Genomic DNA, 27289 nt, shown 5'->3' on the forward strand with positions numbered 1-27289 from the left:
ACTACCAGCCCAGAGATGGTCCCACCTACAAGGGGCCTTTCCCCCTTGATCACTAATTGAGAAAATGCCTTACAGTTGGATCTCATGGAGGCATTTCCTCAACTGAAGCTCTTTCTCTGTGATAACCCCAGCCTGTGTCAAGTTGACACATAAAATCAGCCAGTACACAGGGTTTCTCTGTGTAGCCCTGGCTGTTCTGGCATTTGGTTTGTAGACCAGGCTGGCTTCAAACTCCAGAGATCTGCCTGTCTCTGCCTCCTGAGTATCAGGATTACAGGTGTGTTCCACCACTGCCTGACTTTTTAATACATTATTAAAATCTGAAAAAAAAAAATCATTCCATGACAGATGAAGGGAACCCAGCTCTCCTTGAGCTCTAGACAGGGGTTGAGTGTTTTTTTTTTAAAAGAGATTTATTTATTTTATGTATATCAGTACACCATTGCTCTCTTTAGACACCCCAGAAGAGGTCATCAGATCCCATTACAGATGGTTGTGAGCCACCATGTGGTTGCTGGGATTTGAACTCAGTACCTTCAGAAGAGCAGTCAGTGCTCTTAACCACTGAGCCATCTCTCCAGTCCGGGTTGAGTGTTTTAAGAATGTTGTTAAATTGCTATTAGCACTAATGATGAGCTTCCCTTTCTTCTGTTTTTCCTCCAATGGAAATCTCTTTAGGTTTGTAGTATAAAAACTCCCAAGGCTTATTTTCATGTAAGTAACCAAAGACATTGGGAAATAGGGCAACTTAACTCTCTAATTATCATCTACTGTACCCATCTCTCTCACTGTCCAGGCTGCCCCGAGGTAAAGGAATGTCAGTCTCATAGTTAGCCAGATGACCCTTAGACTAGCACCAGCAACTCGGACACACAACAAAGCCTTGAGACAGCTGTGTAAAGATTGAAGCTGATTTCCCAGTGTATTTGACATAGTTGTTAGCAGGTATTTTGCTGTCATAGACCCCTATGAAATGTAGACGAACCTGAAAGAATTTCCAGCGTGACAGGAAGGGAGCCCTTTCCCTAGTGGAAGGACTACTGCGAATCAGTGCAAGGCTGTGATTGGTCCAAAGCACATACTTCAGTGACTGTGATTAGTAAAAAAATAAAATAAAATAATAAATAAAAAATAGCCCAGGCGGTGGTGGCGCACGCCTTTAATCCCAGCACTTGGGAGGCAGAGGCAGGTGGATTTCTGAGTTCGAGGCCAGCCTGGTCTACAAAGTGAGTTCCTGGACGGCCAGGGCTATACAGAGAAATCCTGTCTTGAAAAACCAAAAAAAAAAAAAAAAAGTCAGGTTGTCTTGAAACTGAAGAAGCAGCTGAACAATTCAAGAGTAATTACTGCTGGGGAGATGGCTCAGGGGATAAAGTGTTAGGACCTGAGTTTAGATCCTCAGTACATCGTTTTAAAAGCTAGGCATGCTGGGTATGGTACACACCTTTAATCTCAGCATTCAGGAAGCGCAGGAAGGTGGATCTCAGCCTAGACAAATAGCAAGTTCCCACCAGCTGGCCAACACTGTAAGACCCTATCTCAACAAACAAGTGATCAAGTCTCTATAGATTATATGCAACATGAAAATTTTTATATCCTGAATAAATTGTCTTCCCCGTTCCGTTTTACAGCCTTTCCTCCTTTTGATCGCAATTTTCTCTGTGTTTATTATTGACAGTGTCTCCACTTGAGACCTGGAAACTAATAGCCCTCCTTGAGAGGTAAAGGCAAGAGGATCAAAGTTCAAAGCCATCCTCAGATACACAATACAGAACTCATGGCCAGGCTGGTTTACATGAGAACCGCTAGCAGCAGCACAACACGCTGAGCACCCTGAGCTACCAAGTACTGGCAGATGCCCCGCCCATACTTGAGCACCAAGTATACACTGAGCATGCACCACTCCCAGACGGAAGCCGAGAAGGAAAGGGGCGGGCCGTGGCTGGCGGGCGCGGGGAAAATGGCGGCGGCAGCTGCGGCGGGGACGAATGGGAGCGGAGGCAGCAGCGGCATGGAAGTGGATGCAGCAGGTAACGGGGTGCGCAGACCGACTTCTGGAGTTGCCCTTGAGAAGTGGTCTTGAGTACTTCTTAAACCTGGGAGAAGAGACATCTCTCCCAGGATAACTTGAGGGCAGGGATGGACGGCCGGGCTCTGCTGGTCCCCTGCTTCCATGTCTAGGGGAAAATGTGTGGGCCCGAGCTCTCACCCGCTATGTTTTCCTTTCACCTTTAACAGTCCCCAGCGTGATGGCCTCCGGAGTGACTGGGAGTGTTTCCGTCGCTCTTCATCCCCTTGTCATCCTTAACATCTCAGACCATTGGATCCGCATGCGCTCCCAGGAGGGGCGGCCTATGCAGGGTGAGTGTTGTGTGTAAATCTCAAAATCTCTCGGAGATTTCCTCCAGTCACTCCCCCGCACCCTTTCTTCCAAATTATTGTTTCCCCAGTCGTTGATTCACGCTGACTCGGGAAAGGTTTTCGAGATGCCTGTTCCTCACCTAGTTTTCTTGTGCTTCTGTTTCTCACCCCTTAGTGATTGGGGCTCTGATCGGGAAGCAGGAGGGGCGAAATATCGAAGTGATGAACTCCTTTGAGCTGCTGTCCCACACCGTGGAAGAGAAGATTATCATTGACAAAGAATATTATTACACCAAGGAGGAGCAGTGTGAGAGGGGATTAGAAGTGGGTGGGGAAGGAAAAGTGGGAAGATTTTTGTTTTGTTTGTCTTAAAGAGTAAAGGGCCTGAGGATGTAGGGCAGTGGGGTAAAGTGCTTGCCCTAACATTCGGGAAGCCCGGAGTTCAGTCCTCAGTGGCATATAACCCAGGAGATAGAGGCAAGTGGTCAGAAGTTCAAGGTTAGTTAGGTGTAGTTATTTCAAACTGACCCAAAGTATGAGGAGGGAGGGGAGAACCGGTAAGAACACACCAGGCCCATCAAACTAAGGAAGAGAGGTTTAAAGGAATATTTACTCTGGCCCCTTCTTTTCCAGTTAAACAGGTTTTCAAGGAGCTGGAGTTTCTGGGTTGGTATACCACAGGGGGGCCACCTGACCCCTCAGACATCCACGTCCATAAGCAGGTATAGACGCTCAAATATGTGCATGTTGGGGAAACAAACAGGTTAGGGGAAGAAGAGATACCGACTTTTCCTGGGCTTTGCCTTATCTTCTAGGTGTGTGAGATAATTGAGAGTCCTCTCTTTCTGAAGTTGAACCCTATGACCAAGCACACAGATGTGAGTATTGTTGACCCAACGTCCCCTTTTTCTTGACTTGTGTGACTTCATCTCTTCAGTGGTGTTTCCGTATGTAATGTGTGTAAAACCTAGAGAAAGCATGAGCCAAGTGTGGTGACAACACTTGTAATCAATCTTAGCACTCAGGAGATTGAGGCAGGATTGTGAGTTCAAAGCCAGCCTGGCATGTGTGGAAGTTCAAGTGCATTTGCTTTTAGTAAGAGCTGTTCTCTTGTCTCCGTCTGTGTTTTTACAGCTTCCTGTCAGCGTTTTTGAGTCTGTCATCGATATAATCAATGGAGAGGTAATATTTAGCCTACAACCTTCAAATCCTGCTTTTAGCCTGTTTCCTGCATGCCGTGCACAGGCATAGGACAACCCTGGGTGGCCATCCTAGCTTTCTACCTTGGGACAGACTCACTTGTTTGCCAGGCAGCTTGGCCTGTGAGCTTCTGGGAATTGTGTCTCCACTTCCCATCTTGCTGTAGGGGTTCCACGATCACAGTCACATGCTGTCACACCATTTAATGTGGGTTCCGAGGCTCTAAATTGAGATCCTCAGTTGTGCAGCAAGTACTCTACCTGCTGAGCCACCTGCCTAAGCCTAGGTCTGTTTCCTGACTCTCCCTGTCTGAGAACCCTTTACTCTGCAGGCCACAATGCTGTTTGCTGAGCTCACTTACACTCTGGCCACTGAGGAAGCTGAACGGATCGGTGTAGACCACGTGGCCCGGATGACAGCAACAGGCAGTGGGGAGAACTCCACTGGTAAGGGAGGGGAATTCAGTCTTTGGAGGTAGGGGTTGGGTGTGGCCACAGGCTGCCCTTCATTTGCCTCATTCCCCTGCAGTGGCTGAACACCTGATAGCTCAGCATAGTGCTATCAAGATGCTGCACAGCCGTGTGAAGCTCATTTTAGAATATGTCAAGGCCTCTGAAGCAGGTAGGAGAGGTGCCTGTCACTTTGAACCATCTTTCCTGTTTCCTGGAAAAGTGACAGCATCCACATCAGTGCAGCCTCCTTGTGTCCTTAGGAGAGGTTCCCTTCAACCATGAGATCCTGCGGGAGGCCTATGCCCTATGTCACTGTCTTCCAGTTCTCAGCACTGACAAGTTCAAGACAGACTTTTATGATGTGAGTGTTAACACCCTTGATGGGGAGGTGGGGCTCACACCACCTCACAGGTAGGAGGTGACACTCAGTGTCATTGGCTAATACGAGGGACCCCTGGGGAACTGGTTCTTTCTGTTCCCTCCCAGCAATGCAATGACGTGGGGCTCATGGCCTACCTCGGCACCATCACCAAAACGTGCAACACAATGAACCAGTTTGTGAACAAGTTCAACGTCCTCTACGACCGGCAAGGCATTGGCAGGCGAATGCGGGGACTGTTTTTCTGATGATGGTTCTGGAAGGGATGGTGTGTGGGGCTCAGAGCTGTTCCATGGAACTGAGTACCACATTCCCTTTAGAGAAACTCATTAATAAAAGAGCAGCCCCTTAGCAGCCCAGTGGCTTTGTCCTCTCAGGCACCACACTGGTTTCTCAACATGGACTCTTAAGGAAGCTTCACGCAGGCAGGACCCATTTATCAACACTTTTGGACCACCTACCCACCTTTTAATGACTTGTGGTGACCCCTTGTTGAAGTAGACAAAAAATGTGATAGGACGACCTGCTTGCTTCCAGTTTTTTGTGTTCTGTGATCAAGTCACAGCTCCACAGACATGGAAGATTGCTTTCCCAGGCTAATTTAATTTCACTGCAAGTGTTTCTCAAATAGGAAGGGGAGGGAAGCTGAATCCCATCTTTATAATTGTGGGTATCTCAAGTCCTTGTTTTTCTGTATCCTGAAGGTACCTAGGAGGGCGATATGTACCTCACCCTTAGGCCTTCCACTTAAGTCATGCCTTGTGCCATCACCTCTAGATGTGGGGTTCTAACAAATCAAATGTCCATAATGGAAACATCTCAAGAAACAGTGGTCCCAAGGCCTTGTATCTCCCAGATTGACTAGCACATAGTAAGGGTCAATACTACAGACTAGGGGAGGAGAGAGCGCACTAAAATCTCTACAGGCTCCATTTAATCCTTGCCACACCTTAAGTTATTAATAAGCAAGAGGCAAAACTTTATTGGCAGAATAAAAAAGTGCAGCATGGGAAAATGAGATTTTTCTTGAGGGGGCATGCATTCAGCATTTCCTCTGGTGTAGGCAGGAGGGTGTAAAAACTGGCTATCAGACAAAGGTGATCCGTGTCCGAGAAGTATTAACCTGCCAGACATTTAGCTCTTCATATTCATCCAGAGCTGCCTGGAACTGGGCTGGTGTGAAGCCACGAGATATGCAGCGCTGTTCAGCCTCAGAAAAGTGGACACTCCGCCCCCGTGACACCAGTTCACGGATGGTGGCAAATATCACGTCTGCTGGCCTCTGGGTCCTAAAAGACAAGGATGGAAAAGGTGAAGGTGCAAGGCTACAAACAGTAGCAGCAATCAGCATCAAACTCCTGAGGGCAAGAGTGCAGAAGCCAGCTCAATTAAGCCCAGTGGCCCAATCTCTTTCTTCATTGAAATCCTCACCTAGCTGTTTGTCCCTTTTCACCTAGAAGGGAGTCCTTCGACATCTCCATCAACCTTATGGCTTCATTTACATCTTCCTTCTCCACAATGTCTACCATCCGAAGTCGAGCCTAAGGGGAAGGCATAGAAAAGATTGGGATAGGAGGGGAGGAGGGGAATGAAGTCAAGGATCTTTGCTCCAGCTTCAAGCCTGGGCAAGCCACATTTGCCTACTCATTGAACAAAAATGGGGACTCCTCCCTGCCCCCCACATCTGCAGCGTTGGGCCGGCACTGTCAGACCGAGACAAGTGCAATGCCCAGGGCAGCGTCCAGCAATTGCCCAAGTCTCCGCCTCTCAACACTGGCCAGTCCCGGTGGGTGTTCAGCTGTCCTGTGAGGGAGACCAGACCCTTCTGAACTCCACTAGGCTCCCCATTAAGACAAATGGAGCCTGGGGCGCTCAGCTAGGGCCACTATCAGAGGTTGTGTCCTGGGGGCTCGGGAAGTGCTAGCTCAGCAGTAGGTCAGGTAATTACACTACCTGCACGAACAGCACTTTGGAGCCCCCATGACTAAGGTCCAAGAGGGGAGGACAGAATGGAGAGTTCTAAGATCGTATCTAGGACATCAGGAATTCAAGTCCTTCTAGCCCTCATGGATTCAAGCAGCAAGCAGCCTTTCCCTCCATGGGCGTTGCACGTGCCCTGCTGGAGCAGCAAGTACCCACAGTGCGGTAGCACAGAGAGGACCACTATCTGCACTGTCAGCACTTTAGTCCCAGCAGGGCTGGTAGGAGGGAAGGAGGCAGCTTGAGGGTCATTAGGTGAGGTGGCAGGCAGGGGTCAGCTTTCCAGCTGACAGGGACCCACCACTCACCAGAGCAGTGGAAAGTCGGAGAATGGCCAGCAGGGTCCGGGCAGAAGTATAGGTGGCATCCTTACTGGCCCGGGCCTCTCGCCTCATCTCCACATATGCTGCAGTGATGTAGTCAGCCAGAGATTCAGGCACTGTGGGCTGTCTCTCGTGGCACATGGCTATGTACCGTCTGTGGGAAACAAGGTTCATGGGAAAGCGGGAAGACAGGCATGCTTTATAGGAGACTCCCCACTTAATACTCTATGCTGACGTGGACAGTGAGGGATTTCTCCCAACAGGGCTGGCTGCCAGGACACTTCAAGTAACTCCCAACCTTTCAGGAGAATGTCATTTACCAAAGCACCTGTAGCGGGAGGACTGAACTTATCCCTTGACAGACTTCAGAGACCATGTGAAAACCAGTTAGAAACCTGAGTCATCTGTGCCATGGAAGCACTTATGGCCAAAAAGCTATACCTGCCTAGGACAGGATGAAGATAATGAGAAAGGTTCTTTTATATACAGGAAGGAAGTAGTTTTTGGAGACACCCCCCAAAACTACTCAGGTTTCAGAGTAGCTAGGATTATATAAGTCCTGCTGCTCTGTCATCCCAAATCAGAAAAAAAGTTTCTGATGATCCCTTGGCTACAGAGAGACCCAGGCTCACTATTCTCAGTCAGGCTCAGCTACTTTGAGGCTGAAATAGATAAGCAGATGAGTCCTTTCAAGACTCAATGCTTTTCAGACACACTTGGCATAAGACAATGCCACAGACATACCCATCTCCACCCCTCCTACCTCATAAGTTTCATGTCCAAAGGTTCAAATTGGGCAGGGGGCTGCCGGCTGTGCTGGTGGACATAGGTGATGTGCTGGGCCAACCTGTAGAGAAGACGGGCATCAGTCTTTAGAGCTGTAACACCCTGAGACTCAGTATTTTGACTCAGTATTCCCTTTTAGCTCCACCTCTTCTCCAAAGCATGGCAGATAGGCCTCCCAGAAAACCCTCAAGATCTTAGCTCCAACCTATCTCCATATGAACTGCAAACAAGGAAAGGTGTTTAAGGTGTCTGTACACAGACAAGTTGAGTGGCTTTCTGATTTTACCTCCCTGCCCCAAAGTCACTAAAATGGGCTGTCTCTATGGGTGTTATATACTTCATTCACCGGAGGTCATTGTCTCTGTCGGGCCGGTCTTGAATCAGCCAGAGGAGGTCGAATCGAGAAAGCAGAGCGGCTGGAAGCTGGATGTTCTGCTCCAGACTGCGGCGGGGATTATATCGGCCATAGGCAGGATTGGCCGCAGCCAGGATAGAACATCGGGCATTGAGCGTGGTGAGGATTCCTGCCTTGGCAATGGAGATGGTCTGCTGCTCCATAACCTCATGGATGGCTGTGCGGTCAGCCTCGGCCATCTTGTCAAACTCATCAATACAGCACACGCCCTGGTCAGCCAGCACCAGGGCACCACCCTCTAAAGTCAGTTCTCCACTCACAGAGTCTCTCAACACAGCTGCTGTGAGCCCTACACCAGAGGAGCCCCGGCCTGTTGTGTACTGACCTGCAAAGATAAACAACAAACCGCTGAAGAAAGGAACCGCTTTCCCCAGGCCTTCCAGAGGCCTTAGTGTTTATCAATCAAACACCAAGCCCTGTCCACACTCACTTCGGGGTGCCAGACGGTCAATGTAAGATAGGAGCTGAGATTTGGCCACACCAGGATCTCCCATAAGGCAGATGTGGATGTTTCCTGGCAAATGAGAAGGAAGCCTGAGTCATACTCTTTACGCAAGTTGTCCACCAACAGGGAAGAGCACTTGAGACCCGGTCCCCTTCTTCAAGTCCAGACTGCTTCTAAGACACCAACAACCACTAAGCCAAATCATCAACTCTTGTCATTTACAGACTCTGGCGGGATGTTTTTTTACCTTCCTTCCTAAGTCTCTTGTCCTTCTTACCTCTGATCTTCATGCCTTGAGGAGACTGGTCCACACCACCCACCAGAAGCAGCAACAGTGCCTTCTTCACATCTTCATGTCCGTAGATCTCCGGAGCAATAGAAGCAGCCAGCTTTTCATAGAAATCCTCCTCTGCAATAAATTAAGCCATAGCATTTCCTTCAGGACACAATCTAGGATGGAGCTCAACTATCAACGTGAGCTCGTGGCCCCTCACCTGCAATCTGCTTCAGCTCCTCTGAGCTCAGCTCTCCGGCCCCGGAGACATCATCCTCACTCTTGGTCATCTTCACAATCCAGTGGGCCTCCAGGTAAGTTTCTGAGAGGAGACCCTGGGCAGAAGAAGAAGTCCCTTTAAATTCCCCATCGCCAGAGTCCCTGAGAATTCTTTCATCCACAAGTCCCACTTCACTGATTTTCATTTTCTAAGGGTGTGAAGAGTGAGTGGGTGGAGGAGGAGGAAAGGCAGTTAATTCCTCATTCAAAACGCCCTCACCTGTGCCATCTGTTGGAACCCTGTGCGCAGGACTGGCAAGAAGATGCCAGTGACGCTGACATGATCACCAGGCTGGGCAATTCTTGTGTTCTCACCTTCTAGAACCACTGTGATGCTACGAGGGATGTTTCCCACAGGAACTTGGTCACTCTAGGAGATTGGGAGGTGTGGGGGAGGGCATGACATGGAGCACATGAGACAAGGAGAAAAGTGAGGCAGATCTGACCCAACTGACCACCACCCCAGAAGATGCCCATCTGATGGTAAGATTCAGTCAGCCCAACCTAGATGACTTCAGGAAGGAAGCTGAGCGATAACATCCTCCTCCCAATACAACCAGAAAAAAACTTCAATTAAATCACCCCCTGATTTTTTGATTAAGAGCAAATACAAAAACATTCTAGGTAAACCTCTTTCCCAATCTTTCTTCCTACAATTTCATAACCAGCTGCAGGACTCATATCCCCTAAACTCACATGTTCTTGAATCTTCATTTCCTGGAATTTAATAAATTTGGAGCCACGAGTCTGTAGGTACAGCCGCCCCCCTGAGCGATTGGTCTGGCACTCCTGGCTGGGGCACATGATCAGAGGCATGAAAGTGGGAGACTGGATCTAGAAACAAGGAAAACAGGAAGTCTTACAATCACCACAGTAATCATCTCTGCTCTGCGTCAAGACGTTTTAAAAGTATTGAGAACTCCTTGAAATATTATCAGTCAAAACGACCTGAGGTATCAAATCACCATCAAAGAATTGTATACGTACTGGCTGGTAGGTCTCTGCCCCACACTGATCACAAGTGTATGTGGCCACCACCATCCTGGGCTTGACTTCAGACACACGAGTGACAATGCCACGCACAGTTAACAATTTCCCCACAGAGTCAGCTCGTACTTCCCGGATCACTCGAGGCTTGCTGCTACTTGGGCCTCGGAAATACAACTCACTAAAAGAGAAACATTTGTCAGCAAGTCCCCGGAGAGCAAGTCCCTGCCCTTTCCCACAGAGATACTCACAATCTTCGCATGAGCTCAGAAGGATACTGGTTTTGGGGGTTCCGGACTGCCCCGGGGTCTCTGCTTCGCTGCTCCATCATCAGCCGGTGTTCAATGTAAACATCTAGGACATCCTTATTCACCACCTAAAAAGAAAGAACAGGTGAGGGGCAGGACAGAGAAAGAAAACAGAGGGCACCAGGCAGAAGAGCTCAGAAACAAACCAGCCACCTACTTCCTTCTCCTTGTACTCAGGCAAAAGCTCTTGTACAACATCACCAAACAGTCTTGAGTAGCGCTTGGCATTCTCGCAAACTGAGTCGACCAACTCAGGGTCATCTTCAGCTATGTCATCCAGGTCCACATACAGTGCCACTTGTTCCCGATGAGCCAGATGAACCTGAGGTGAAGAAGAGATGGTAACACTTTAGGGTCAAGTTCACCTCACCCACAAAAGCTCTTCTAAGTCACTGGCCTACCTCCAGAGGGGAAAGAACAGAACACAGTCCAGCATGGTGGTAGATGCTTATAATCCCAGCACTTAGGATTCAGAAGACAACAGAATGAGGAGCTCAAAGCCAACCTCAGCTATGTAGCTACACAGCGTGTTCTTGATGCTGGTCTGAGCAACACAAAGACTATCCCTAAAAACTAAGAGCTAGGAATGGATGAGATGGCTCAGCAGGTTAGACGTAGCCATCTAGTCAGATGATCTGAATTTGCTCTCTAGAACACACATGGTAGGAGAAGGGACTTCCACAAATTGTCCTTTTGACCTCTACACATGCTATGGCATGCCCCTGTGAGCACAAACACAACTAAAACAGCTAAGAAAACCCTAAAGCTAAAAACAAAACAAAAACCCAACTTTGTATAAAAACAATCAGAATCAAGTCATTCACTGATAGTCATACTTGAGATAACCTTATCCAAGTTCTTAACATGCCACTCCACTCCCCAGAACCAATCCTGAGACTTACCAACTGGGTCCCATACTTGAACTGCTTCTTTCCAAGCTCATTCTCATAATAAAACTCTTGGAGGAACTTCTTAACTTTTTCTACAAATATAAAATAAAAGCCAAATCTTTGCAGTGAGGTGTAAAGACCACTGCTGCCGAGGATTGGAGTTCAATCCCTGGTGCCCACCCACAGGTTGGAAGAGAACGGAGTCCTGCAGGTGTCTAGCACCCAGTTGTAAGCTGTGATATGCCCTTGCGACCTCACACACACAATAATGTAGCAAAAAATAAACAATCACCCTTCCTTTTGGATTCTTTATTTCAAACTCTTAACAGAAACCTAAGCAACCCACTTTCATTTAAGACGGAACCTATGAACTAGTTAGTTAAATGAACATGGAAAACAAATCTACCAAGTTTTCCCCAAAGTAGGCAGTGCTCCTTTTCACAAGTCCGTTTTTACACAGGGAAGAATATAGGTCTTCGGGCAGCTACAAGAGTCTTACCCAACCTTCCCCCAAGAGAATTCCACACTCTGTCTTAATTAGGAATCTCAGTTTCTTCAATTCTCTCAGCTCGCTCACAATCGACTTAAGATCCTCGGCTCTCGCTCTACCAGTACAACTCTTTTTCTTCGGGTCCCGCCAGGACGTCCGCCACTAGGCCTCCTCGGCACTCATGCCCGGCTCCCGCCACTGCTTCCGCTCTTAGTAAACAAAGAAGCACATGGGCCCAGATTCCAGCCGCCTCACAGCCCAGGATTCCTCCGCCCGAGACGGGTGGCCGAGCGGGGATTGGCCAGGACGCCAAAGGGCCACTCGGGTCCACCACACTGCCACCTTTCGCCGCCGGGCGCTCAGCCTCCCAATTCTAGGCACGCCCCTACCTACTGCAGCTCTCTCCGAGGCCACCGCGCGGAAGGACACTGTTTACACACGACAGTCCCAAGATCGGGTAGCGCCACTTCCGCCCGCCTCTACTTCCGCTTGGAGGGCGGCCGAAAACAACCAATCGCGGCGCGTAGCGGTCTGGCAAGCCCCGCCTCTGGACTGCGGCCAGTCTCCAGTGGACGCGGGAATTCGCTAGCGCCCCAAGCAGCAGAGGCTGGCCCAGTAACCTAGTCCCTCAGGTCATGCATTGAATGTATTGAACCACGTCATCCGGTCTCTACCGAGCGCGCCCCTCCTTTGTGGACTCCACTGGGTTCTCTCCATAACACAACCACATCACCTTTTCCAAGGAGGATTGCTTCCTCCATCCCTGACGCCCACTGCTTATTCCAGGCGCAGTTCGCCTGTCCTCGGAGTCACAGATCCCGGCTCAGCCCCCCCTCCCCGGTCCCCAAGATTCCAGCTCCCCTCAACAGGTGTAGGCAGAAAAGTTTCCCTCCGAGGACGCCGCCCCCAGCCCTATAGATCTTCACCTTTTTCGATCGCGTAGTCCTTAAGCGCCATCGCTGCCAGGGACGGTGTGGCAGGACTTGAAAGGCTCAAAAGTCTCTCTCTGGGGAAGCAGAAAACGAGCGCGCGGCGGGACGTAGTCGGCCAACCGAAATTGGCGCGAAACGTCGTCACCCATGTGACCCGTGCGGCTGAGAACCCGCCAATCAGATAGGGGGTTCCCAACTGCTGCCAGCACCTAACTTTAACCAATCAATGGACGAATCTGGATTGAATGACAAGGGGCTTGAGGGCGGGCCGGTGAAAGATTGCCAGATCCTGGCGGGTTGGACACCCTGTTTCCCGCGGTTCGAAATTAATGCTCGCGAGTGTGTGTGTGGGAGGAGTGTTTCTTAAAGCGCCAGCCTCCGTGCGGCCTTTTGTTCCGCGTCCACAAGGCGGGGTGGGTTCAACTTTCACCCTGTTCTCGTCTTATCCTCCAGAACCGCCATGATTTCCCAGTTCTTCATTCTGTCTTCCAAGGGGGATCCGCTCATCTATAAAGACTGTATCCTTTGACCCGGGAGACGGGGTAGGGTAGCTGGGTAGAAATCGAACCCAGATCAGTCTGTGTCGCCTGTTCCTTAACTATCTTTCCACCTGGCTAGTCCGCGGGGACAGTGGTGGTCGTGATGTGGCAGAGCTCTTCTACCGGAAGCTGACGGGACTGCCTGGAGGCGAGTCCCCGGTTGTCATGGTAACTACGTGGTTGGTGTGCAGGGCCTTAGAACTGTGGAGGTGGGTGAGTGCCTCCTCTCTCCCTGTCAAGGACAGCTTGGTAGGAAGCTTGGGGGGGGGGTGTGGGGAGGATTCGTTTTTTCCAAGTAAGATAAATGTATTGAGTACTAACAAGAAGCCAGTTACAGTCCATGCACCCCGATTTTTGACTATCAACAACTTTGAGAGGTAGATACTACCTTTACACGTTAGGCGGCCAGGTCTTAGATCTGGGGCATAGCCCATCACTAGTAGACCTCAGGGTGCCATCTTGCAGGTTACATTACTACAATTCTGGTCTTTTGTTAATGGCCTCTGTCCTCAACTCTGTCTCAGTATCACGGTGATCGTCATTTTATTCACATCAGACACAGTGGGCTCTATTTGGTGGCCACAACCTTAGAAAACGTCTCTCCTTTCAGCCTCTTGGAGCTGCTTTCCCGGTGAGTAGAGTTGGGACAGGCACCTAAGAAGGAGGGAGTGTGAGGTTTATTCACACATAATTTGCTGTGTTTCCTTAGGTTAGCCACTCTCTTGGGTGACTACTGTGGCTCACTCAATGAGGGAACCATTTCACGCAATGTGGCACTTGTCTACGAACTCCTGGATGAAGTGCTGGTAAAGCCCAAAAACTTTGGTCTTTTTAAGTTTATTTATTCATGTGTATGTGTGTTTGTGTGTGTGTTTGCCCACATCACTGCACACGTGTGGAGATCAGGTATCTTCTACTTGTAGAATCTGCTAAATCCAATATAAATCCACCATAACTCAAGCACTAGGTCAATGCAGATGACAAAAATGTATTGTAATCAAGCCAGTACTGATCAGTCAGGGCTGTAGAACAGACTCCTGAACTTGCCTAGCATAGTTAAAGGATGACACCACAGAGTGAAGGGGAGTGGGGTGAGCTGTAGCACTGTCCAATCATATTTTGACATAAGGGGTTGAGCAAGGGATCTTTCACCAATCAGATTAGGAGTAGTTTTCTGGGCTTGGGAACACGAGCTTAGTTGATCTTGTCAGCAAGATGGAGAAGTTGTCCTTGAGGTGTCTGAACTCAAACAGCTGTTCTCTTACCAGCTGTCCCTAAGATGGCTGGACTCAGACAACTGTACAAGTTGTTCCTAAGATGTCTGGACTCAGCCACACGCTTTTAATCCGAGCACTCGGGAGGCAGAGGCAGGTAGATTTCTGAGTTTGAGGCCAGCCTGGTCTACAAAGTGAGTTCCAGGACAGCCATGGCTACACAGAGAAACCCTGTCTCGGGGGGGGGGGGGGGGAAGATGTCTGGACTCAGACAGCTATTTACAACAGAAGCCGTTCAGCTATTGGGAAGTCCTCAGCTCCCCCAGACTCCCCCAGAGCCTGGGATCTTGAATTTAGCTTCTCCTTATGATTAAATGGAGTCTGAAAATGAAATGATTTTATTTAAAATAAGTTTCTTTTGCGTGTTACCAACCAACATACTGTCTAGGTCCCTGAGATTGACCTAAGGTTGGCTTGCTTGATAGCTAGCACCAGCAGAGCTATCTCACAGCAGCATGTCTGTCTGTCTCCCTGGCTCCGTTTCTCCGTGTGTGTGTCCTTCTCTTTCCTGCTGGACAATATCGGGTATTGGTCCTGACCTTCCACCTTGTTCAAGACAGAGTCCTTTGCTGGTCATGGTGGTGCATGCCTTTAATATACCAGCATCCAGAGGCAGATGGATCAGTTTGATTTTTGAGGCATTCCCAGTCGACATAATGAGTTGGAGGCCAGCCAGGGTTACATGAGACCTTGTCTCATAATAAAAATAGAAGCCAGCCATAGTGGTGCACCCAGGATGCCGAGGCAGGTGAATGAATCTCTTGAGTTCAAGGCCAGCCTGATCTACAGAATGAGTTAGGACAGCCAGGGCTACACAGAGAAATCCTGTTTTGAAAAAAAAAAAAACAAAGAAAAAAACAAGAGAAGAAGAAGGCAAGCCCCCTTTGTTCTCCAGTGCATGTACACTAAGCTAACTAGCCTGCAAGCTTCCTGGGATTCTCCTGTCTCTGAATGGGAACACTGGGATTATATATGCTCATTCTCATGTCCACCTTCTTATTTACTTACATTTCAGGGACTGAGTTCAGGTCCACACACTTGCTCAGCAAGTCTTTTACCCACTGAACCATCTCCCCAGCTCCAAGGACTTCATTTTCATTCTCTTGTTCCGTGCTACCATGAAGAAAGGTCCTCGTGGAGTGTGTGGTTGGGAGGTTGCATCCACACCATTTCAACTCTTTCTGTCCGTTAGGATTATGGCTATGTGCAGACTACATCCACAGAGATGCTGAGGAACTTCATCCAGACTGAAGCTGTGGTCAGCAAGCCCTTCAGCCTCTTTGACCTCAGCAGTGTTGGATTGGTCAGTAGCTGGGAAAGAAGAGGGGCAGGAGGGTTGGCTGTGAGCGTCAAAGCTGACGATTTGTTGCTTTGGATGCTTTGCAGTTCGGAGCAGAGACACAGCAGAATAGAGTGGCCCCAAGCAGCGCAGCCAGCCGCCCCGTCCTGTCCAGTCGTTCTGACCAGGTAAGGGAAGGATCGGTGAGGCCAGACTTGATGAGGTTTTTTTTTTTTTTTTTGGCCTAGAACTCGATTATCTTTCCATTCCCTTTGATGTGGTATTTCTTCCTTTACCTCTGGGCTCCCATCCCAGGACTCTGCTTCAACTCTCCTGTCCCTTCTGCTGCCTCTTTTATTTTATGCATGAGTGTATGTGCAGAGCATGCTCTTGTGTGGAGGCTAAAGGACCAGGCCTTTGCCGTCATTCTCAGGAATGCCATCTGCCTCCTGTGAAACTAGCTTGAAGCCCATTGACTAGGCGGGGCTGGCTGATCCAATGAGCCTTGGGTCTGCGTATCCTCACTTCTCTGGTGTAGGTTATAGGTTACCTATAGTACCTTGGCATTCACATGGATTTTGAGGATCAAACTCAGATCGTCATATTTATGTGACAAGCACTTTTTTGACCGAGTCATCTCTGCAGTTCCTGTTCTTTTGTTTTTTTGAGATAGGCTTTCCTTTGGTCCTCCAACCCAGGCTCTCACCTTGTAACCTAGGCTGGTCTTGAACTCGTGGCAGTCCTCCTGCCTCAGTTTCCCAAGTGCTGAGCTTATAGGCATGTATCACCATGCCTGACATTGCCTGTCCATTTGAAGACAGGTTTCCAGGCTGGGTGTTCATGCTTTTCATCCCAGGACTTGGGAGGCAGAGGCAGAAAGGCAGGGGCAGAGGCAGAGAGAGGCAGGGGCAGAGAGAGGCAGGGGCAGAGAGGCAGAGGCAGAGGCAGGTAGATCTCTTGTGAGTGTGAGGCCAGCCTGGTCTACAAAGCAAGTCCAGGACAGCCAGGGTTCTTTTACACAGAGAAACATTGTCGAAACCCTGTTTTGGAAAAAAACAAAAACAAACAAAAAACCCAAAAAACAACCAACCCAGAAAACAAAACAGATTTTCAGCTCCATAACCCAGATCCTCTCTTTCCTAGAGCCAAAAGAATGAGGTGTTTTTGGATGTGGTGGAGAGGCTGTCTGTACTGATTGCGTCTAATGTAAGTCTGGGCTCCACTCCTGGACGTGAAGGGCAGTGGTCCTTGGGGAAGGCTGAGCTTGACTTTCTGCCTCTAGGGCTCGTTGTTGAAGGTGGATGTCCAAGGAGAGATACGGCTCAAGAGCTTCCTTCCCAGCGGTTCTGGTGAGAACCCGTGGTTAGGTGTGGCGCAGGCCTCCTTGTGATGTGTATGGTGGCATTTGCTATCCCTTCTCTCATGTCCTTCCTCCCACAGAGATATGCATTGGCTTGACAGAAGAATTTTGTGTTGGAAAGTCAGAACTGAGAGGTAAGGAGAGCGTGAATTTCTCCCTCCAAAATAATATGGAGAGAAGTTGGAAATGTCTCTTTTCTGAAATATGGGTCAAGAGAACCGTCTCCTTCTCTCTCTCCCTCCCTCCCTCCCTCTCCCTCTATGTGTGTGTGTGTGTGTGTGTATGTTTGCTTGCTTGTTTGTTTCAAGACAGGGTTTCTTTGTGTAGCCCTGGCTGGCCTTGAATTCAGAAATCCGCCTGTCTTTGCCACCCAAGTGCTGGGATTAAAGGCGTGCGCCACTACTGCCCAGCATTGTCTCCTTCTCTTGGCAGGTTATGGGCCAGGGATTCGAGTTGATGAGGTGTCATTCCATAGTTCTGTCAATCTAGATGAGTTTGAGTCTCATCGGATCCTCCGCCTGCAGCCACCTCAGGGCGAGGTCAGGTTTAGGGCTTATTCCTGGTGTACTCCATGCACCAAGGGGAGGGAGGCAGGACCCGTGCAAGAGCAAGCTGACCTGTCCCTGTCTGGCCTCAGCTGACTGTGATGAGATACCAGCTCTCTGATGACCTCCCCTCACCACTCCCCTTCCGGCTCTTTCCCTCTGTGCAGTGGGACCAAGGCTCAGGCCGGTGAGACTATCTCCTGTGTTTTAGAACTACTCCACGCCATTCCAAGGCTTACGTGTACAAGGGCTTAATTGGAAGGGTGGTGGTAGAGATGATACAGTGTAGTCTTGGCTAGTGTTGTTGGGATGGATCTCAGCCCTTTCCTTCTTGGGGTACAATTTCTTCCCATGGTGGCCCTGGATTAGCAGTGATGGGATGCCAGTAGGATATGATGTAATTGTATGCCACCCTTTCCAGGCTCCAGGTTTACCTGAAGTTACGGTGTGACCTGCCCCCAAAGAGGTAAGGGTTGGGGCTGGTCAAATTGGGCATGGTGGCACATACCTATTATCTCAGCCCTTGGGAGATAGAAGAGTTAGGCGATCATGAGACCAACCTCGAATACATAGAGAGTTTGGAGGCCAGGTTGGGCTTCATAAAGCCCTGTCTCAGAAAACAAAACAAATCACACAAAAAAGTGGGAGTTAGTCAAGCCCAGTCCAGCTGCACGGGACAGAAAATAGGCCCAAGGACCTGCTAACTCATCCTCCAGATGGGTCCACTAAAGCTTTGTAGTGTGTAGTGTCTACCTGTTATCCCAGCAGATGGGACACTGAAACAGAAGGTTCACCAGTTGTGAAGCCAGTCTGGGCTTCACAGTGAAGTGAGACGCCCCCCCCCCCCCATCTCAAAACCACCAGACATTTGCATCCATCACCTTTAAGTTCCAGTTGAGTCAGAGGTTGTGGTGTTTGGGAAAGGGTTGGATGTGGGAATGCATCTGCTGAACTCTCTTATGAAGGACTAGAGAAGAGACTGGAGTAGAGATCAGTGTGCAGTGTTTGCTTAGCATAGACCGAGCCCTGCCTTTGATCCTCAGCACCACAAACAGTGTGGTGGTGCACACCTGTAATCCTAGCCCTGGAGGAAGCAGAGGCAGGAGAATCAGAAGTTTAAAGTCATCCTCAGCTGTGTTAAGTAAGACACTGCCATCCTGGAGCTGACCCTTCCTTTCCTCTTTACAGCCAAGCTCTCAACATTCATCTGCACCTCCCCCTGCCCCGAGGGGTCATCAGGTCAGCGTGTTCCCTGGGAAGACTCCCTGGGTAGAGCCTCTGCTCCACCAAGGAAGTAAACCCTTAGTTCAGCATCTTCCCTATCTACCATCCAGCCTGTCTCAGGAACTGAGCAGTCCAGATCAGAAGGCAGAGCTGGGAGAAGGAGCCCTTCACTGGGACCTGCCCCGGGTACAAGGAGGCTCTCAGCTCTCCGGCCTTTTCCAGGTATGCCTTGTTGATCCTACACACCTTCTGTACAGCCCAGTCCTGCTGCCGAGTCGCTGTCTCACCTCACATCTTCCCTGACTCTTTCACTTGCAGATGGATGTCCCTGGCTTGCAGGGACTTCCCAGCCATGGGCCTTCTCCCTCAGCATCGCCCTTGGGGCTGGGCCCTGCCAGCCTCTCCTTTGAACTCCCTCGGCACACATGCTCCGGTCTCCAGGTTCGATTCCTCAGACTGTCCTTTAGTGCCTGTGGTAATGCCAATCCTCACAAGTGGGTTCGACATCTAAGCCACAGCAACGCCTATGTAATTCGGATTTGAAGCTCCCCAAGCAAGGATATGGACAGCAATGTGAGCAGGCAGTTGAACAGGAAGAGGACATTTTCTTTGTGGCTTTGGACCTGGACAGGAAGGTCCCATAGACCTTATGTGATTCGGGAGGCTCACAAACTTACAAATCCAACTTTTATTCTGAGGAAGTTACTGTACAGTATCTAAAAAGAAAGTCACTGGGGAAAACATCTCCTCCTTCCTCCCTCACAGGTTGTTTGAGTGTGTAGGAATTTGCACAAGAGAGGAGGTCAGCACATGTGACACATCACAGAGCAGGCTGGGGAGAGCCAGGTCCAGTAGGCTGGGAGCCATTAGCCTTTGGAGTCCCTGGAGCTGGAGGGGGGCTGTCCCCAGCTTCCTGCTTCCCCCCACAGAGGGTACTGCCCCCAAGTGGGGATGGTGAAGAAGATGAAGGGGGGACTGGAGAAGGATGAGAAGGAGGGCCTCCTTTGCCTTCCCCTGTTGGGGGAAGAGAGACCACAATGTATTTCTGAACACTGCCAGAACCAGCAGGGGCTGTGCTTGGGGGTGCAGTGGTAGCAGTGGAGACCAGCTTGACGATGGGCTGCACGCTGGGAACCGTGGTGGTGACAGGAGAGGTAGTGGTAGAGCCTGAGCCAGGAGCTGAGGTGCTGAGGGACAGAACCTGAGCGAGAAAGGAGGGTCTAGGGTCATGTCCTTGCTTTCCCCAGAATCCTTTTCCAGGTATCTACTGTTGACACATGCCCTCCACTCCCACCTTCCCTTGTAGCCCCCAGTGAATGGATGGTCAAGACTGCTGCTAGCTTGAGACCCCTAAGATCCTGCTAAGTAGCTCTTATGCTGTCTGAGTTTGAGCATGAAGGGATTAGGTCACAGCTTGGAGGTTTCCCCAGGGGGCTCCTCACATCCCTCACCCTGGCTCCACATACCTGCTGGGTTGATGAGGCACTGGAAGATGAGGACATTACAATAAACTTGGTTGGAGGAGGAGAAGGCTGAGGAGGAGCAGCGGCTCTCGCAGACACCAGTGTCTGAACAGGCAAGGCAATGGAGCCAGGGACCTTCAATAAGCCAGGCGTACGAGGGCCTGGCTGAGGGGCCTGTGAAAGGGTCAGTGTGGGCCGAGGCTATGAAGAGACACACAGGAAGAAAATGTTAACATTGAAGGCAGACCAGAGCCACTCTACCTAGCTAGGTCTTCATCGGGCGTGGGAGAGGTTGCTGGCCGTGACACATGCTATCCCAAACCTGGGGACATTTCCTCCCTCAGCAGCTGACCTGTGTGATGGTGAGTGTGGTCCTGTTGACCTGCTGAGCTTGTAGAGCAGCCTGGGCCCTGGCCTTCACCACATGGGAACAGAGAAGGGGCCCAAGGGACCCAAATTCTCCCCGGTAGGCATCCTGATTGTCAGGTGGAGGGCGCAGCTTGGCCAGTACTGGGGCACAGTGTTTCTGTAGAGAAGGCAGAGTAAGGGCTGGTATCCTCTCACAAAGCTGAGAGGAGCCCATCCAGCATTACTGTTGGAAGCCACAGTGAAAAGCGATGGCCCTATAAAGAACGCATCCGAGCTGGGTGTGGTGCTTCATGCCTCTGGACACAGCACTTGAGCTGAAGCAGGAAGGAGTTCTAGGCTAGCCAGAGCTACCTAGAAAAACTCCAGGCCAGCCTGAGCAGGTGACATATCTCAAAGTTTTTTTTAAAAAAGGGCCAAGGAGAACATAGCGTCATTGGTAGAATGCTTTGCAAACAAGTATGTGGCCCCAAGTTCAATTCCCAGCAGCATAACAACAAAAGGAATGGGGGGACTGGAGAGTAACTCAGGTTTAGAGCACTCGCTCAGGGTGGTTATTCACAGCCATCTAGGACTCTAGTTCCAGGTTTGTTGCCTTCCTCTGGCTTCCGTGGGCACCTCACCCATGGCGTACATTCATAAACATAAAAAAAAATCTTAAAAAGGAATGATTTCAGTGGGTATGGTGGTGCATTCCTATAATCTCAGCACGCAGAAGACAGGTAAAAGGATTGCCACAAGGCTAGTGTTGTCTACCTTACAAGTTCAGGCTAGCCAAGGCTATATAGCAAGATCACATCTATAGAAGTCAACAAACTCCAAAAAAAAAAAAAGACCGTTTCCTTCCATAAGGATCAACTGACATGAACAGGATTTGCTGATGACATATTTGGTGTTCATGAGCCTTGGGCAGAGTAAGCCATAGAGTGAGACAAACAGGATGAAGGCAGTGTGGTCCAGAAGTTATTGACTATCAAGGCTTTCTGCTTGTGCCTTGCTTTCCATGTACACAACAGTGCTAGTCTCTCGGGTAAAAGAGTAAGATGTGCCTCGTGCTTGCTAAAACACTGTAGCCATGTTTGTGACAACTGAGGGGAGGGCTGATGGGAAGAAGGGGGTTCATCACCAGGAGAAGGCTCTGCACATGGTCTGCTCCAATACGGTCGATGTTGCTCAGCACAGGCCCATCCAAGACACTGCGGATCCGTTCCCCTTCCTGCTGCAGCCTTGGCAGAATTAGCGTCTTAATCACCTGGTGGGAAGGAAGGGGAGAATCCCAGGCTAAAAGGTCACCAGAGGCTTCTCCTACACCAAATGTAACTGCCCCTCTCCCAGCTCTTTCTGGAGACTAACATCATGTCCCAGCTCTGCCAGGCCTGCAATGGAGCCATATCGAGTTGTCCATGGAGTCTTCTCGTCTACCCAGCTCTGTAGAGAAAAAGAAAATCCCAGATGAAAAGGTTTAGAAAGGCTAACCTGGCACATAGTAGGTAGAGACAGGAAGATTTGAATTATTATTATTTTTTCTTTTGAAGATTAGAATTTTAAAACCATCCTCAAACCAGGCATGGTGGCATACACCTTTAATCCCAGCACTCGGGAGGCAGAGGCAGGCGGATCTTTTTGAGTTTGAGACCAGCCTGGTCTAAAGTGAGTCCAGGACAGCCAGTGGTACACACAGAAAAATCCTGTTTCAAAAACCAAAAAAAGCCATCCTTGCTTACACTGCAAGTTTGAGGCCTGCCTGTAGTACATGGTACACTGTTTCAAAAAAGAGATGGCTTTGAAATGAAGTGGTGGTACATGCCTTTTAATCCCAGAACTCACAGAAGGGTGGATCTCTGAGTTCAAGGCTAAGCCTAGCCTACAGAGCAAGTTCCAGGACAGTCAGGGCTACACAGAGAAACTCTGTTTCAAAAAAACAAAACTGGAAAAAAGGAAAAAAAAAAAAGAAAGACTAACTGCGAAGGATTGACATCACCTATAAACACAAAACATTAGGACACAGAGGTTCAAAACCCTTGGGCCCAATCTCCATGGCTCCATGTTCCCAGTATCATTTCCACTGCCAGATGGGTGAAGTGCGCTCTTTCACAGGTATAGCCCTAAAGGGGCAGTTTGCATCATTTGATAACACTTTTGGCGCTTACCTTGGTAAAGGTCTTAGTGATTCGGGACTGGATGTTGTTGGTGGTTGTGCTGAAATGCTTACAGATCTGGGCCACTAGACGGGCAGCAAAATCCCGGAGTGCCCAGTGATTGTCCACATCTGGCCGCAAGCACAGCTGTCTACTCACAATGCAGGTCATTACTGCTGGAATCAGCTCGTGCACCTGAGAGAGACCAGGCACTGTCAGTCAGTTCTGATACCAGACCTCCTGTGGTGAGAGTGGCAGCAGGGTCCCTGACCCTGCAAAGGACAGCAGGTAGGCAAGACCACTCACATATTTCTCTAGATACAGGGTGGGGTTGTCCATCAGGGCCTTCACCATACGCATCAGGTAGATGAGCAAGGCCAGGTTATTCTGGACCACATTCACACGGACCTAGGAGAGGGGACATTGACGGTAGGCACAGAGAGACCCCCCAGATGAACTTACCTTGCCATCCCCCTCCCTTGGAGCCTCATCGTGGGTCTGTCCTTTCCCAGTTCTCTCACCCCCTCTGAGATGAAGGTACTGAACCGTGGTAGCATCTGATAGAGCCCCGGGTCCGTGGCAATGCTCTGCAGAGCTTCCTGTGGTAGGGGGCAGTGAGTTAGGTGGGGCCATTTCCTGCTGAACAACTACCATTGTTCCAGGAAGATTCTTTCCCTGACTGAAGGGAAGCCAGAGGGCAGGCTTACCGCTCTCTTGGCCTCACAGGATCCCACACAGGCTTCCGTGATCTCCTTGTAATACAGCTGCTGCTCCACAGACAGCTCATGGATGCTGCGGGGCTTCAGGCGGAAAGGGGCCCCCTCCAGCAAGGGAGGTGCCTTCTTCTCTTTTCCTGTGTGAATTGGGAGACAGGCTTGATAAAGAAAACTTAGCCTGGGGAGATAGCTCAGTCAGTATAGTGCTTGCCCTAAAAAAATAGAAGGTAGATAGCTCATGAAGACTGATAGCTAACACACACACACACACACACACGTACACACACACACACGTACACATGTCTAAAAAGAGTAGGCTTTAGAAGACGCTTCTGCACAGGACAAACCCTCACCACAACATGCAACTCTTCTATAGGCTTCTGGGCTTTTCTGGGGTTCTTTTGTCCCTGGCCTCATCCACTTCACTGAGGACCATCTGGCTTTGGGATAAGAGTAGGAAGGGGCCTGGCCAGGACACTGACCTTTGCCATCGGCTGCAGCTGCCCCTTGACCTTTGCCTTTCAGGGGTCCGTCTTCTTCTTGGCCTGGCTTTGCTGATTTCAGGGGTTCTGTGGCCTCAGCCTTCTGCTGCTCTTTGGGAGCTGGTGGGAAAGTGGTCACAGCAGGAGGGATGAGAAGGTAGGAGGAGCTCTAGAGGACCAGGGATGGGGAAGGAGATTAAGGGCAAGGAAAACCTTACCTGGGGGTGGATTCTCTGGTATAGCTGGCTGGCAGCCTTCGATGCTTAGCCAATGAGCTGTAAAGAAGACGTCAAGCTGAGTTCTGGGTATGTACACTGGGAAGCCGACCCTGACGGAGGAAGATGTATTCCCCTTCCTAGTCCCCTTCTTGCCATTCACACATTGGATGTTTCTTTCTTCTCTTGTGAAGTTCCTCCCAGTCACACGCTTGCTTCCCCTCCTCCCTGGGCACCCAGCTCTACCCTCCCTCCACCTTTGAGGCAGACATCCAGAGGCACCCGAGGCAGAGGGGTGTTGATGATGTCACTCAGGTCCACTTCCTTCTCTTCATAGAAGTACAGCTCCCGGCCCCCACCAGAGGCAAACCGGAAAGGGATGAACTCCTGAGCATGGAAGCCATACAGTGGCTACACCAGGAGAGAGACAGAGAAAGACATGAGAAACAGCTCAAGGGAGGCATGGCTACGCGTGCACTGTCTCCCCACTCTAAAGCCGCCTGTCTCCTTTAAGTCCCTCCAAATCACCTCCACATTCTTTAACTTCAATGCATAGTCAATGTCACTGGTAGTGAGCTTCTGTCGTTTCCCCATGTGCATGAACTTCAAAGCATCCTAGGGGGTGGGGAGGAAAGAGATTTTGTTTTCAGAAACAGAGTTTTCTCTGTGTAGCTGTGGCTCTCCTGGAACTCTATGTATATACCAAGCTGGCCTCAAACTCAAGAGATTCCCCCTGCCTCTGACTCCAAGTGCTGGGATTAAAGGCATACCCCACCAATGCCCCACTAAGAGGAGATACTCATCTCTGACCCCAGTGAGTAAAGCATAGGCCTAGCATGCACAGGGACCTGAGTTCAATCCCCAGCATCACATAAACAAGACATGGTATTAGAACCTCAATCCCGGGGCTAGAGAGATGGCTCAGTGGGTAAGAGCACTGACTGCTCTTCCAAAGGTCATGAGTTCAAATCCCAGCAACCACATGGTGGCTCACAACCATTCTTAATAAGATCTGAGGCCCTCTTCTGGTGTGTCTGAAGACAGCTACAGTGTACTTACTTAGATATAATAATAAATAAATCTTTAAAAAAAAAAAAAGAACCTCAATCCCAGCAGTGGGAGGTGGAGGCAGGAGGGTCAGAAGTTCAAGGATATCTGTAGTCACATAGTAGCATTGTTAGCACAAAGGGAAGCTGGACAAAAGGGTTACCTGGGCAATCTCCTTGATGCGGTAGCTGACCTCATCTGTCAGTAGCTGGCAAGTCTCCTCCTGAATCTGAGCAATGCCCATAGATTCTGCCACCACCTTCATGGACTCAGAGGGCAACACAGTATTGCTGAGTTTCAGTTTCTTCTCCTCGGCCATGCTGGAATTCCAGCTCCTGTCCCTGGAAGGATGCCTCCCCAGGATGGAAAGATGGAGATCCTGATAGTGGGATGGGGTAAGATAGAAAGGAAAATAATTCAAACCCTACATCTGAGTTCCTTCCTTCCTTGCAGCTCTCCCTCAAAGCAAAGCTACCAAACAACAGCTTGGTCTGTCCTTTTTCCTTTTAGACGCAGGGGCTATGTAGCCGTGACACTTCCCGTGACAATTTTGTTTGTTTGCTCTTAGTTTTGTGTACAGGATTTCTTTAGCCACACCTTAAACTCTGTAATGAAAGATAGCCTTGACTCTGGATTCTTTTGCTTCTACCTTCCTAGTTCTAGGATTACAGACATGCACCTCTACAGTTTTGTGGTCTGGGAAATACTCTAACTACTGAGCTACATCTCCAGACCAGTTTGTCCCCTGTCCTTCCACCCCGAGGCTGTGTAACCCCGGCTGACCTGGAACTTGCTCTGTAGACCAGGCTGGCCTCAAAGTCTGGCTGCCTCTGTCTCTTGGATGATGGGATTAAAGGCGTGTGCCACCACTGCCTGGCTCAGGCTTTTTTTTTTTTTTTTTTTTAAATAGGGCCTCTTGTAGCCTAGGCTAGTCTCTTACTCCATAAGTGGCTGAGAATGACCCTGAACTCCTGGTACTTCCCAAGTGCTGGGACTATAGGCGTGCATCACCACATCCAGCACAAGTCATTCTTATATGGATGCTTAAATCAAATCCACCAGGCTGGAAGATGTGGCTCAGTAGTAAGGTACTTAGCATGCACATGGGCCTGGGTTTGATACCCAGCAGAACTTTAAAACTTACCAGGCAGCCCAACCAGACCCTTTTTGGCCCAGATGACTATCACCTATTCATCTGCTGAACTCAGTCACTGGACAAGGTGTTCCTATTTCCATCTTGGCTTTTTTTTTTGCGTTTGTTTCTTAAAACCAAAGTGGTCTGACAAAATATAAACTAGGTAACTATTTCTTTCCTATAACGACTCCCCTTGTCTCCTGTCCAGGTGTTGGGGTTAACACTTCTAATTTCAGTGGACTGCCTTGGGTTTCATGTCAGGCTATGCTTCAGAGTGAGACCCTACATGCTGTACACCCATAATCCCAGTACTCTGGAGGCTAACGTGGGGACAGCAAGTTTGAGGCCATCCTGACTATGCAATAAGTTCCTGTCTAAAATGTTTTTTTTTTTTCTCTCATATCTCTGTTCCTCCCCCTCCCACTTTACCTGACATATCATTCTCCTTGCAGTCCTTTCAATCTGACAGACGGGTACTTGGCTTTATAGCTTTTGTTGTGTTCTTCCTAAATGTGTTTGGCTGACTACCTGACCCCACCCACCTCTCTTTAGGGGCAGGTCTCCTATAGCCCCACTGGCTTCAAATTCATTAGGTAGACAACACTGGTCCTTTGGCCTCTACCTCCCAAATACTGGGAATACAAGCACATACCACCATGCCTGGCTTTACCTGTTTGCCATGTTTTCTTCTTCTTAATAATAGTGAGATAATATGTATATATATAAAATCACTCTAGATTAAATCTAAGACCTTCCACATGTTAAACATCCCTTCTACAATTGGGTCTCAGGCTTGTCTGGAATTCATCCCGTGGTCTTGATTTGGAGAGCCTCCTGCCTTTTACAGCTGTTTACCACCAAGCCTGGCCATTATTTCTTCTTGTTTATTATCCTTACCCCACCAGTAAACAAGAATATGTCTGTTATGTTCACTGACCTATCTGGTGCCTAGGGCATTGTTAAATATATGAATGAGTCTTTTTTTTTTTTTTTTTTTTTTTTTTG

The 27289-nt window shown here is 49.3% G+C and overlaps 4 protein-coding genes across 10 annotated transcripts in view; 2 read left to right on the top strand and 2 right to left on the bottom strand.

Annotated features, from left to right (window-relative positions):
* The first annotated feature begins 1930 nt into the window (after positions 1-1930).
* Cops6 (COP9 signalosome subunit 6) lies at positions 1931-4751 on the top strand. The gene is made up of 10 exons (XM_021161912.2): positions 1931-2030; positions 2239-2361; positions 2537-2668; positions 2995-3083; positions 3177-3239; positions 3496-3543; positions 3893-4007; positions 4090-4182; positions 4274-4374; positions 4500-4751. Exons 1-10 carry the CDS (start codon positions 1961-1963, stop codon positions 4638-4640), a joined length of 975 nt encoding a protein of 324 aa, XP_021017571.1. The 5' UTR covers positions 1931-1960; the 3' UTR covers positions 4641-4751.
* Positions 4752-5351: 600 nt separating this feature from the next.
* Positions 5352-13193, bottom strand: Mcm7 (minichromosome maintenance complex component 7). 4 transcript variants are annotated; one of them, XM_021161893.2, is made up of 15 exons: positions 12496-13193; positions 11092-11171; positions 10347-10511; positions 10133-10257; positions 9882-10062; positions 9591-9728; positions 9115-9264; positions 8836-8950; positions 8619-8750; positions 8327-8410; positions 7828-8221; positions 7459-7542; positions 6681-6849; positions 5824-5933; positions 5352-5681 (listed from the first exon to the last, which is right to left on the bottom strand). In XM_021161893.2, the coding sequence occupies exons 1-15, from the start codon at positions 12524-12526 to the stop codon at positions 5480-5482; spliced, it is 2160 nt and encodes a 719-aa protein (XP_021017552.1). In that variant the 5' UTR covers positions 12527-13193; the 3' UTR covers positions 5352-5479. The 4 variants fall into 4 exon arrangements, with proteins under 4 accessions (XP_021017552.1, XP_029333763.1, XP_029333764.1 ...); XM_029477903.1 differs by lacking the exon at positions 12496-13193 and adding an exon at positions 11579-12037; XM_029477904.1 differs by lacking the exon at positions 12496-13193 and adding an exon at positions 11657-11911.
* Ap4m1 (adaptor related protein complex 4 subunit mu 1) lies at positions 12183-19484 on the top strand. 2 transcript variants are annotated; one of them, XM_021161904.2, is made up of 16 exons: positions 12183-12201; positions 12955-13019; positions 13120-13208; positions 13565-13671; positions 13750-13846; positions 15507-15617; positions 15701-15781; positions 16737-16799; positions 16876-16942; positions 17034-17087; positions 17386-17492; positions 17591-17685; positions 17920-17964; positions 18687-18737; positions 18833-18944; positions 19041-19484. In XM_021161904.2, the coding sequence occupies exons 2-16, from the start codon at positions 12962-12964 to the stop codon at positions 19263-19265; spliced, it is 1362 nt and encodes a 453-aa protein (XP_021017563.1). In that variant the 5' UTR covers positions 12183-12201; positions 12955-12961; the 3' UTR covers positions 19266-19484. The 2 variants fall into 2 exon arrangements, with proteins under 2 accessions (XP_021017563.1, XP_021017562.1); XM_021161903.2 differs by lacking the exon at positions 12183-12201 and adding an exon at positions 12718-12819.
* A 49-nt stretch (positions 19485-19533) lies between these two features.
* Taf6 (TATA-box binding protein associated factor 6) overlaps positions 19534-27289 on the bottom strand; it is an 8554-nt gene continuing 798 nt past the window's right edge. For all 3 annotated transcript variants that reach the window (XM_021161895.2, XM_029477906.1, XM_021161896.2), the window contains exons 2-15: positions 25313-25528; positions 24631-24717; positions 24360-24513; positions 24106-24162; positions 23888-24007; positions 23397-23542; positions 23211-23288; positions 22996-23097; positions 22702-22884; positions 21905-21979; positions 21678-21803; positions 20538-20711; positions 20189-20386; positions 19534-19923 (exon numbers count right to left, since the gene is read on the bottom strand). In XM_021161895.2, coding sequence (XP_021017554.1) covers positions 19543-19923; positions 20189-20386; positions 20538-20711; positions 21678-21803; positions 21905-21979; positions 22702-22884; positions 22996-23097; positions 23211-23288; positions 23397-23542; positions 23888-24007; positions 24106-24162; positions 24360-24513; positions 24631-24717; positions 25313-25468 — 2037 coding nt within the window. In that variant the 5' untranslated portion in view covers positions 25469-25528 and the 3' untranslated portion in view covers positions 19534-19542. The remainder of the gene's footprint in view (positions 19924-20188; positions 20387-20537; positions 20712-21677; positions 21804-21904; positions 21980-22701; positions 22885-22995; positions 23098-23210; positions 23289-23396; positions 23543-23887; positions 24008-24105; positions 24163-24359; positions 24514-24630; positions 24718-25312; positions 25529-27289) is intronic.

This window comes from Mus caroli, chromosome 5 (assembly GCF_900094665.2).
Source record: "Mus caroli chromosome 5, CAROLI_EIJ_v1.1, whole genome shotgun sequence".
Taxonomy (NCBI): Eukaryota; Metazoa; Chordata; class Mammalia; order Rodentia; family Muridae; genus Mus; species Mus caroli.